This window comes from Babylonia areolata, chromosome 23 (assembly GCF_041734735.1).
Source record: "Babylonia areolata isolate BAREFJ2019XMU chromosome 23, ASM4173473v1, whole genome shotgun sequence".
Lineage (NCBI taxonomy): Eukaryota > Metazoa > Mollusca > Gastropoda > Neogastropoda > Buccinidae > Babylonia > Babylonia areolata.
The window spans coordinates 68,470-82,594 of NC_134898.1; the positions used below are offsets into that span (position 1 = coordinate 68,470).

General features: G+C 48.9%; 1 protein-coding gene across 7 annotated transcripts in view; it reads right to left on the reverse strand.

Annotated features, from left to right (window-relative positions):
* LOC143298117 (organic cation transporter protein-like) overlaps positions 1-14,125 on the reverse strand; it is a 128,702-nt gene that overhangs the window by 23,182 nt on the left and 91,395 nt on the right. For all 7 annotated transcript variants that reach the window (XM_076610818.1, XM_076610819.1, XM_076610825.1 and 4 more), the window contains 2 exons: positions 10,874-11,028; positions 9,285-9,453 (listed from right to left, as the gene is read on the reverse strand). In XM_076610818.1, the coding sequence (XP_076466933.1) occupies positions 9,285-9,453; positions 10,874-11,028 (324 nt within the window). The remainder of the gene's footprint in view (positions 1-9,284; positions 9,454-10,873; positions 11,029-14,125) is intronic.

Consider the following 14,125-nt stretch of genomic DNA (forward strand, 5'->3'; position numbering starts at 1 on the left):
GCAGACAGCACAGTACACACACTGCAGACAGCACAGTGCACACACTGACTTCACACTGCAGACAGCACAGTACACACACTGATTTCACACTGCAGACAGCACAGTACACACACTGACTCCGGGATCAGACTGTAGACAGCACAATACACACACTGGCTTCACACTGCAGACAGCACAGTACACACACTGGCTTCACACTGCAGACAGCACAGTACACACACTGGCTTCACACTGCAGACAGCACAGTACACACACTGGCTTCACACTGCAGACAGCACAGTACACACACTGGCTTCACACTGCAGACAGCACAGTACACACACTGGCTTCACACTGCAGACAGCACAGTACACACACTGGCTTCACACTGCAGACAGCACAATACACACACTGGCTTCACACTGAAGACAGCACAGTACACACACTGGCTTCACACTGCAGACAGCACAGTACACACACCGACTTCACACTGCAAACAGCACAATACACACACTGGCTTCACACTGCAGACAGCACAGTACACACACTGGCTTCACACTGCAGACAGCACAGTACACACACCGACTTCACACTGCAAACAGCATAGTAAACACACTGATTTCACACTGCACACAGCACAGTACACACACTGACTTCACACTGCAGACAGCACAATACACACACTGATTTCAAACCGCATATAGCACAGTACACACACTGACTTCACACTGCAGACAGCACAATACACACACTGATTTCACACTGCAGACAGCACAGTACACACACTGACTTCACACTGCAGACAGCACAATACACACACTGATTTCACACTGCAGACAGCACAGTACACACACTGACTTCACACTGCACACAGCACAGTACACACACTGACTCCGGAATCACACTGCAGACAGCACAGTACACACACTGGCTTCACACTGCAGACAGCACAATACACACACTGACTCCGGGATCACACTGCAGACAGCACAGTACACACACTGGCCTCACACTGCAGACAGCACAGTACACACTGATTTCACACTGCAGACAGCACAGTACACACACTGATTTCACACTGCAGACAGCACAGTACACACTGATTTCACACTGCAGACAGCACAATACACACACTGATTTCACACTGCAGACAGCACAGTACACACACTGACTTCACACTGCAGACAGCACAGTACACACACTGACTTCACACTGCAGACAGCACAGTACACACACTGGCTTCACACTGCAGACAGCACAATACACACACTGACTCCGGGATCACACTGCAGACAGCACAGTACACACACTGGCTTCACACTGCAGACAGCACAATACACACACTGACTCCGGGATCACACTGCAGACAACACAGTACACACACTGGCCTCACACTGCAGACAGCACAGTACACACTGATTTCACACTGCAGACAGCACAGTACACACACTGATTTCACACTGCAGACAGCACAGTACACACACTGATTTCACACTGCAGACATCACAATACACACACTGACGTCACACTGCAGACAGCACAGTACACACACTGACTTCACACTGCAGACAGCAGTACACACACTGACGTCACACTGCAGACAGCACAGTACACACACTGACTTCACACTGCTGACAGCACAGTACACACACTGGCTTCACACTGCAGACAGCACAGTACACACACTGCAGACAGCACAGTGCACACACTGACTTCACACTGCAGACAGCACAGTACACACACTGACTTCACACTGCAGACAGCACAGTACACACACTGCAGACAGCACAGTGCACACACTGACTTCACACTGCAGACAGCACAGTACACACACTGATTTCACACTGCAGACAGCACAGTACACACACTGACTCCGGGATCACACTGTAGACAGCACAGTACACACACTGGCTTCACACTGCAGACAGCACAGTACACACACTGGCTTCACACTGCAGACAGCACAGTACACACACCGACTTCACACTGCAAACAGCATAGTAAACACACTGATTTGACACTGCACACAGCACAGTACACACACTGACTTCACACTGCAGACAGCACAATACACACACTGACTTCACACTGCAGACAGCACAGTACACACACTGATTTCACACCGCATATAGCACAGTACACACACTGGCTTCACACTGCAGACAGCACAATACACACACTGACTCCGGGATCACACTGCAGACAGCACAGTACACACACTGGCCTCACACTGCAGACAGCACAGTACACACTGATTTCACACTGCAGACAGCACAGTACACACACTGATTTCACACTGCAGACAGCACAGTACACACACTGATTTCACACTGCAGACAGCACAATACACACACTGATTTCAAACCGCATATAGCACAGTACACACACTGACTTCACACTGCAGACAGCACAATACACACACTGATTTCACACTGCAGACAGCACAGTACACACACTGACTTCACACTGCAGACAGCACAATACACACACTGATTTCACACTGCAGACAGCACAGTACACACACTGACTTCACACTGCACACAGCACAGTACACACACTGACTCCGGAATCACACTGCAGACAGCACAGTACACACACTGGCTTCACACTGCAGACAGCACAATACACACACTGACTCCGGGATCACACTGCAGACAGCACAGTACACACACTGGCCTCACACTGCAGACAGCACAGTACACACTGATTTCACACTGCAGACAGCACAGTACACACACTGATTTCACACTGCAGACAGCACAGTACACACTGATTTCACACTGCAGACAGCACAATACACACACTGATTTCACACTGCAGACAGCACAGTACACACACTGACTTCACACTGCAGACAGCACAGTACACACACTGACTTCACACTGCAGACAGCACAGTACACACACTGGCTTCACACTGCAGACAGCACAATACACACACTGACTCCGGGATCACACTGCAGACAGCACAGTACACACACTGGCTTCACACTGCAGACAGCACAATACACACACTGACTCCGGGATCACACTGCAGACAACACAGTACACACACTGGCCTCACACTGCAGACAGCACAGTACACACTGATTTCACACTGCAGACAGCACAGTACACACACTGATTTCACACTGCAGACAGCACAGTACACACACTGATTTCACACTGCAGACATCACAATACACACACTGACGTCACACTGCAGACAGCACAGTACACACACTGACTTCACACTGCAGACAGCAGTACACACACTGACGTCACACTGCAGACAGCACAGTACACACACTGACTTCACACTGCTGACAGCACAGTACACACACTGGCTTCACACTGCAGACAGCACAGTACACACACTGCAGACAGCACAGTGCACACACTGACTTCACACTGCAGACAGCACAGTACACACACTGACTTCACACTGCAGACAGCACAGTACACACACTGCAGACAGCACAGTGCACACACTGACTTCACACTGCAGACAGCACAGTACACACACTGATTTCACACTGCAGACAGCACAGTACACACACTGACTCCGGGATCACACTGTAGACAGCACAGTACACACACTGGCTTCACACTGCAGACAGCACAGTACACACACTGGCTTCACACTGCAGACAGCACAGTACACACACCGACTTCACACTGCAAACAGCATAGTAAACACACTGATTTCACACTGCACACAGCACAGTACACACACTGACTTCACACTGCAGACAGCACAATACACACACTGACTTCACACTGCAGACAGCACAGTACACACACTGATTTCACACCGCATATAGCACAGTACACACACTGGCTTCACACTGCAGACAGCACAATACACACACTGACTCCGGGATCACACTGCAGACAGCACAGTACACACACTGGCCTCACACTGCAGACAGCACAGTACACACTGATTTCACACTGCAGACAGCACAGTACACACACTGATTTCACACTGCAGACAGCACAGTACACACACTGATTTCACACTGCAGACAGCACAATACACACACTGATTTCACACTGCAGACAGCACAGTACACACACTGACTTCACACTGCAGACAGCACAATACACACACTGATTTCACACTGCAGACAGCACAGTACACACACGGACTTCACACTGCACACAGCACAGTACACACACTGACTCCGGGATCACACTGCAGACAGCACAGTACACACACTGACTCCGGGATCACACTGCAGACAGCACAGTACACACACTGGCTTCACACTGCAGACAGCACAGTACACACTGATTTCACACTGCAGACAGCACAGTACACACACTGACTTCACACTGCAGACAGCACAGTACACACACTGATTTCACACTGCAGACAGCACAATACACACACTGACTTCACACTGCAGACAGCACAATACACACACTGACTTCACACTGCAGACAGCACAGTACACACACTGGCTTCACACTGCAGACAGCACAATACACACACTGACTCCGGGATCACACTGCAGACAGCACAGTACACACACTGGCTTCACACTGCAGACAGCACAATACACACACTGACTCCGGGATCACACTGCAGACAGCACAGTACACACACTGGCCTCACACTGCAGACAGCACAGTACACACTGATTTCACACTGCAGACAGCACAGTACACACACTGATTTCACACTGCAGACAGCACAGTACACACACTGATTTCACACTGCAGACAGCACAATACACACACTGATTTCACACTGCAGACAGCACAGTACACACACTGACTTCACACTGCAGACAGCACAATACACACACTGGCTTCACACTGCAGACAGCACAGTACACACACTGACTTCACACTGCAGACAGCACAGTACACACACTGGCTTCACACTGCAGACAGCACAATACACACACTGACTCCGGGATCACACTGCAGACAGCACAGTACACACACTGGCTTCACACTGCAGACAGCACAATACACACACTGACTCCGGGATCACACTGCAGACAGCACAGTACACACACTGGCCTCACACTGCAGACAGCACAGTACACACTGATTTCACACTGCAGACAGCACAGTACACACACTGATTTCACACTGCAGACAGCACAGTACACACACTGATTTCACACTGCAGACATCACAATACACACACTGACTTCACAGTGCAGACAGCACAGTACACACACTGACGTCACACTGCAGACAGCACAGTACACACACTGATTTCACACTGCAGACATCACAATACACACACTGACTTCACAGTGCAGACAGCACAGTACACACACTGACGTCACACTGCAGACAGCACAGTACACACACTGACTCCGGGGTCAGACTGCACACAGCACAGTACACACACTGACTTCACACTGCAGACAGCACAATACACACACTGATTTCACACTGCAGACATCACAATACACACACTGACTTCACACTGCAGACAGCACAGTACACACACCGGCTTCACACTGCAGACAGCACAGTACACACACTAGCTTTACACTGCAGACAGCACAGTACACACACTGACTTCACACTGCAGACAGCACAGTACACACACTGACTTCACACTGCAGACAGCACAGTACACACACTGACTTCACACTGCAGACAGCACAGTACACACACTGACTTCACACTGCAGACAGCACAGTACACACACTGATTTCACACTGCAGACAGCACAGTAAACACACTGACTCCGGGATCAGACTGCAGACAGCACAATATACACACTGACTTCACACTGCAGACAGCACAATACACACACTGATTTCACACTGCAGACAGCACATTACACACACTGACTTCACACTGAAGACAGCACAGTACACACACTGACTTCACACTGCAGACAGCACAGTACACACACTGACGTCACACTGCAGACAGCACAGTTCACACACTGACTCCGGGGTCAGACTGCACACAGCACAGTACACACATTGACTTCACACTGCAGACAGCACAATACATACACTGACTCCGGGGTCAGACTGCAGACAGCACAGTACACACACTGACTCCGGTGTCAGACTGCACACAGCACAGTACAGACACTGACCAGGGACTGCAGACACCAAAGTACAGACTGACAACACACTGCAGACAACACAGTAATCACACTGACTACACAGTGCAGACAACACAGTGCAAACAACACAGTGCAGACAACACACTGTAGATAACACAGTGCAGACTGACTACACAGTGCAGACAACACAGTACAGACAACACACTGCAGACAACACACTGCAGACACCACAGTACAGACTGACTACAGACTGCAGACACCACTGTACAGACCACAGACTGCAGACACCACAGTACAGACTACAGACAGACTGCAGACACCACAGTACAGACTACAGACAGACTGCAGACACCACAGTGCAGACTGCAGACTGCAGACACCACAGTACAGACTACAGACTGCAGACACCACAGTACAGACTACAGACAGACTGCAGACACCACAGTGCAGACTGCAGACTACAGACACCACAGTGCAGACTGCAGACTACAGACACCACAGTGCAGACTACAGACAGACTGCAGACACCACAGTGCAGACTGCAGACTACAGACACCACAGTGCAGACTGCAGACTACAGACACCACAGTGCAGACTGCAGACTACAGACACCACAGTGCAGACTGCAGACTACAGACACCACAGTGCAGACTGCAGACACCACAGTGCAGACTACAGACTGCAGACACCACAGTGCAGACTACAGACACCACAGTACAGACTACAGACAGACTACAGACACCACAGTACAGACCACAGACTACAGACACCACAGTACAGACTACAGACTGCAGACACCACAGTACAGACTACAGACTGCAGACACCACAGTACAGACTGACTACAGACTGCAGACACCACAGTACAGACTACAGACTGCAGACACCACAGTACAGACTGACTACAGACTGCAGACACCACAGTACAGACTACAGACTGCAGACACCACAGTACAGACTGACAACAGACTGCAGACACCACAGTACAGACTGACAACAGACTGCAGACACCACAGTACAGACTGACAACAGACTGCAGACACCACAGTACAGACTGACTACAGACTGCAGACACCACAGTACAGACTACAGACTGCAGACACCACAGTACAGACTGACTACAGACTGCAGACACCACAGTACAGACTACAGACTGCAGACACCACAGTACAGACTGACAACAGACTGCAGACACCACAGTACAGACTGACTACAGACTGCAGACACCACAGTACAGACTACAGACTGCAGACACCACAGTACAGACTGACTACAGACTGCAGACACCACAGTACAGACTACAGACTGCAGACACCACAGTACAGACTGACAACAGACTGCAGACACCACAGTACAGACTGACTACAGACTGCAGACACCACAGTACAGACTACAGACTGCAGACACCACAGTACAGACTACAGACTGCAGACACCACAGTACAGACTGACTACAGACTGCAGACACCACAGTACAGACTGACTACAGACTGCAGACACCACAGTACAGACTACAGACTGCAGACACCACAGTACAGACTGACTACAGACTGCAGACACCACTGTACAGACTGACTACAGACTGCAGACACCACTGTACAGACTACAGACTGCAGACACCACAGTACAGACTGACTACAGACTGCAGACACCACAGTACAGACTGACTACAGACTGCAGACACCACAGTACAGACTACAGACTGCAGACACCACTGTACAGACTACAGACTGCAGACACCACAGTACAGACTGACTACAGACTGCAGACACCACAGTACAGACTGACTACAGACTGCAGACACCACTGTACAGACTACAGACTGCAGACACCACAGTACAGACTGACTACAGACTGCAGACACCACTGTACAGACTACAGACTGCAGACACCACAGTACAGACTGACTACAGACTGCAGACACCACAGTACAGACTACAGACTGCAGACACCACAGTACAGACTACAGACTGCAGACACCACTGTACAGACTACAGACTGCAGACACCACAGTACAGACTACAGACTGCAGACACCACAGTACAGACTACAGACTGCAGACACCACTGTACAGACACTGACTACGCACTGCACACAGCGCAGTAGACACTGAGTACACGCTGCACACAACACTGTACATACACTGACTACACACTACACACTGACTTAGCCCCAACTTCAACAACATTACTTTTAATTGAGTGTCCACAGGGCGTAGTAATGACTGTGCAGTCCTCAACGCCGCGTGTACCAAACACTCACAGGAAGTGTGGGACAATTTACAAGTGTAGGACACTCACAGGAAGTGTGGAACACTCACAGGAAGTGTGGAATACTCACAAAGAGTGTGGAACACTCACAGGAAGTGTGGAATACTCACAAAGAGTGTGGAACACTCACAGGAAGTGTGGAACACTCACAGGAAGTGAGGAATACTCACAAAGAGTGTGGAACACTCACAGGAAGTGTGGAACACTCACAGGAAGTGTGGAATACTCACAAAGAGTGTGGAATACTCACAGGAAGTGTGGAACACTCACAAAGAGTGTGGAACACTCACAGGAAGTGTGGAACACTCACAGGAAGTGTGGAATACTCACAAAGAGTGTGGAACACTCACAGGAAGTGTGGAATACTCACAAAGAGTGTGGAACACTCACAGGAAGTGTGGAACACTCACAGGAAGTGAGGAATACTCACAAAGAGTGTGGAACACTCACAGGAAGTGTGGAACACTCACAGGAAGTGTGGAACACTCACAAAGAGTGTGGAACACTCACAGGAAGTGTGGAACACTCACAAAGAGTGTGGAACACTCACAGGAAGTGTGGAACACTCACAGGAAGTGTGGAACACTCACAGGAAGTGTGGAATGGAACACTCACAGGAAGTGTGGAACACTCACAGGAAGTGTGGAATGGAACACTCACAGGAAGTGTGGAACACTCACAGGAAGTGTGGAATACTCACAAAGAGTGTGGAACACTCACAATGAGTGTTGGACACTCATTAAAAATGTGGAACATTCACATCAAGTGTGGGACACTCATCAGAAGTGTGGAACACAAGAAGTGAGGGACACTCATTAGAAGTGTGGGACACTCACGAGAAGTGTGGGACACTCATCAGAAGTGTGGGACACAAAAAGTGTGTGACACTCCTCAGAAGTGTGGGACACTCATCAGAAGTGTGGGACACAAAAAGTGTGTGACACTCCTCAGAAGTGTGGGACAAGGATAATGTTGAAACATGACAAACAACGAGGCCTAACACTCACAAAAAGTGTGGAATGAAGAGGATGTTGAAACAGGATACACAGATCTGCAGGTGGTGCCAGTTCGTCAGGAAGTAGGCCAGGAAGAGGATGATGAAGAGACCCAGCGCCCAGAACAACTCGATAACAATGCCGGCGATAGTTCGCTGTGCGGGCCCCACCAGTTCCATGCCTGCACACCACATCCATCGTACATCACACTGCATGTCTTCTGGTCAATGAAACTAATGCATGTTGTCTACAGCCCTGCATACCGCACATCAACACTACACTACCATCCATCGTACATCACACTGCATGTCTTCTGGTCAATGAAACTAATGCATGTTGTCTACAGCCCTGCATACCGCACATCAACACTACACTACCATCCATCGTACATCACACTACATCAATGAAACTAATGCATGTTGTCTACAGCCCGGCGTACCGCACATCAAAAGTACACTACCATCCATCGTACATCACACTGCATGTCTACTGGTCAATGAAACTAATGCATGTTGTCTACAGCCCTGCATACCGCACATCAAAAGTACACTACCATCCATCGTACATCACACTGCATGTCCACTGGTCAATGAAACTAATGCATTTTGTCTGCAGCCCAGTATACCGCACATCAAAAGTACACTACCATCCATCGTACATCACAGGATATGCCGGCAGTTCATTAACCAATTCAAGTTGTCTCGAGCCCCACACACTGCGAACGGGCATATCAGGGATGATCACCAGTCACTTCTTAAGATTACTAAAAAATAAAAAATAAAAACGAACACAAAATAATGTAATAAGAGACATCGCACTAACGTCTCACTCAGTCCACGTAAAAATTCAAATCCAGGTAAAATATTGAACACAGTGTAAAGAGATATTACCAGTAACGTATGTCTCAGATCATGTAAAAGTCAAACCCAGGTAGAGATCACACCAGTAACGTATGTCTCAGATCACGTAAAAGTCAAACCCAGGTAAAATGTTGAATACAGTGTAGAGATGACACGTGTCTCAGACCACGTAAAATCCAAATCCAGTTTAGAACATTGATTTCTCACACTATCCGGAAAAGGGCATTCCGATGTACATACCGAATGTCTGTAAAATTGCCGTCAGAAACGAAACGAAATCTTATTTAACCAGGGAAACGAGATGAGCAAATATACTTTTTTGTCCCACCCACCCTTGGGATATGTGAAATATACACAACTCACACTGACGCCCGCGCGTGCACACACAAACGCACACGCGCGCGCGCACGCACACACACACGCACGCACACGCACACACACACGCACGCACGCACGCACGCGCGCGCACACACACACACCCGTGTACATGGGCACTCATGAACGCATGCCTGCCTGCATGTGTGTTTATGTGTTAGGTATATACACCTGCACACATGTATGTGCATTAAACTCTGTCATATCAAGTTCTGTAATATTCTATTCAGCCAGCCAGCCAGCTAGCCAGACAGACAACTAGCGAGACAGCCGGACAGACAGACAGTCAGATTGACAGACAGCCGGACAACAGCCAGCCGGGCAGACAGCTGCCGGACAGACAGCCAGACAGCCGGACAGTCCCACCGGCCACAAAGGCGGCCAGGAAGAAGCCGATGCCGAAGAAGGTGGCGAGGAAACGGAGGACGACGAAGGCGATGTAGTTGGACACGAACCCTGTGGCCAGGGTCACCCCGAACTGACCCGTCAGGCCGATCATCATCGTCTTCTTCCGTCCGATGCTGCACACACACACACACACACACACACACACACACACACACACACACACAGTGTGACACAAATCCTGTAGCCAGTGTCAATGAATTGACCCGTCAGGCATATCATCAACGTCTTCTTCCGTCCGATGCTGTATTTTTATTTTTTTTTGTTGCCGTTTTTGAGGGTTTTTTTGATATAGTGAATTTGTCATATTTCTTTTCAGGTAGAATGCCTGCTCACTTCTGGCATGTATTTGTTGTGAAATCCTGTATCTCTTGGTTGTTGCTTTTGTCTTCGGATCTTATCTTCCTCAAAAATGCATGTTTTGACCAAACGGTGTGGCCATTATATATATATATATATATTTGATGTTTGCATTAGTTCCATGAAATAAGTGACATTTTCATGTGCACCCACGGGGTGTCCTGAAATAAACGCGTCCTTTGTCTTGTCTTTCCTTTCTTGTCTTGTCTTGTCTTGTCTTTCTTTGTCTTGTACATCAACAACAGTGGACACAGTGCATCCCACCCCATTCATCCATCTCATCCATCCATCCCACCACATCCCATCCCTTCATCCATCCATCCCATTGTAAAGACATCCATTTATACCTGTTTAGATATAGACAGAAAACTTCACATCTCCTCTCAGTCAGCCATGTTCACGTGCATAAAAAATAGAATCGCCCAGGAGACGGGTATCTTTGCAAATATTTCTATAAATATTCAAGAACATTCCCTCATTCCCTCACACACTCATACTAGATATGGTTGAAAGGGCAACAACACAAAACACTGCACAAAACATAACGGGAATACACATGTTCAAGAGTCCGTTTCACTCCTGTCCTCAGTTCCGGACACAGGCTGCTCCTCAGCGCCTTCACAGCTTGGACACAGGCTGCTCCTCAGCGCCTTCACAGCTTGGACACAGGCTGCTCCTCAGCGCCTTCTTCACAGCTTGGACACAGGCTGCTCCTCAGCGCCTTCACAGCTTGGACACAGGCTGCTCCTCAGCGCCTTCACAGCTTGGACACAGGCTGCTCCTCAACACCACCTCCACAGCTTGGACACGGGCTGCTCCTCAACACCACCTCCACAGCTTGGACACAGGCTGCTCCTCAGTGCCTTCACAGCTTGGACACAGGCTGCTCCTCAGCGCCTTCACAGCTTGGACACAGGCTGCTCCTCAGCGCCTTCACAGCTTGGACACAGGCTGCTCCTCAGCGCCTTCACAGCTTGGACACAGGCTGCTCCTCAACACCACCTCCACAGCTTGGACACGGGCTGCTCCTCAACACCACCTCCACAGCTTGGACACAGGCTGCTCCTCAGCGCCTTCTCCACAGCTTGGACACAGGCTGCTCCTCAGTGCCTTCTCCACAGCTTGGACACAGGCTGCTCCTCAGTGCCTTCTCCACAGCTTGGACACAGGCTGCTCCTCAGCGCCTTCTTCACAGCTTGGACACAGGCTGCTCCTCAGCGCCTTCTTCACAGCTTGGACACAGGTCTGCTCCTCAGCGCCTTCTTCACAGCTTGGACACAGGTCTGCTCCTCAGCGCCTTCACAGCTTGGACACAGGCTGCTCCTCAGTGCCTTCACAGCTTGGACACAGGCTGCTCCTCAGTGCCTTCACAGCTTGGACACAGGCTGCTCCTCAGTGCATTCACAGCTTGGACACAGGCTGCTCCTCAGCGCCTTCTCAGCTTGGACACAGGTCTGCTCCTCAGTGCCTTCACAGCTTGGACACAGGCTGCTCCTCAGTGCCTTCACAGCTTGGACACAGGTCTGCTCCTCAGCGCCTTCACAGCTTGGACACAGGCTGCTCCTCAACACCACCTCCACAGCTTGGACACAGGTCTGCTCCTCAGCGCCTTCTCAGCTTGGACACAGGTCTGCTCCTCAGCGCCTTCTCAGCTTGGACACAGGTCTGCTCCTCAGCGCCTTCTCAGCTTGGACACAGGTCTGCTCCTCAACGCCTTCTCCACATCTTGGACACAGGCTGCTCCTCAGCGCCTTCTCCACAGCTTGGACACAGGCTGCTCCTCAACACCTTCTCCACAGCTTGGCTGCCCTCAACGGTGGCGCCATCAGCGGTTACTGCTGCTGCTGTTGCTGTTGCGGCTGGGTCTCGACCCAGCGCCAACCCACAAGGTCTTAAGCAAAATGAAAATACTTTCAGTTCATCTTGGATAATGTACGTGTTTAGGCTTGTCTCCGTATTGTCTTGTCTTGTCCGTAAGTTCTGTCAGTCACATGTGTGTGAGTGGATGCGTGTGTGCCCTGTACAATTTCACTAAGTTCCTTAGGTACAGTCACACATCATCCTCACCATTAAATTACCAATTCATAATTACCAAGTCATAATTCCTTAGCTATCGTCTTCGTACTAGTAGTTATCTTTTAGCCTCTTTCTGTCTTTCCAATGCAATCATATGTTTTCCAGCAAGTGTTAGTAATTACATATTACAAATTAATATACCATTATTCCAGCGTTCAGAAGAATCAAATCAAATCAGATTATGGTGCTTAGAGCCTCGCCAACTAATAAGGCCATCTCAAGGCTATCGCCATGTTAAGCATTAAGAAGAAAGTCTCAGTGGAAATCATTCTAATAATGATACAAAGATTAGTTAAAATCAAGTGTAAGCAAAATATTCTTTTCTCCCTGTCACAGTAGCAATGATATCATAAACACTTTGACAAAACGGAATCTTACTGCCAAGTTTAGAAACAGTATGATAATAAATTATAATAACATTGCGTTTTTTAAAAGACCAAACAGCAAAACGACCATCAAATGCACATACAAATACATTTATCCAAATTATTCCATCGACGCTATAACCATAAAATAACATAAACACCTGAAATTTTTTTTTTTTTTTTTTTAATTGTTTTTTTTTCCACTCTCACCTGTGCACTAAGGTCACAGAGTCAAAGTTTTCTGCCGCTGAAAGCGGAACGCCCGCACAGGTTCGATGACAAACAAGTTGTGCCAGAAAGCATGCACCTACCTGAGCTCTCACCTGAAGATCCGCATAAGAAAAATAAATGTTCACTCAAGCGCCCCATGTGCCTCGTGCAACCACACACACACACAGATATTATATATATA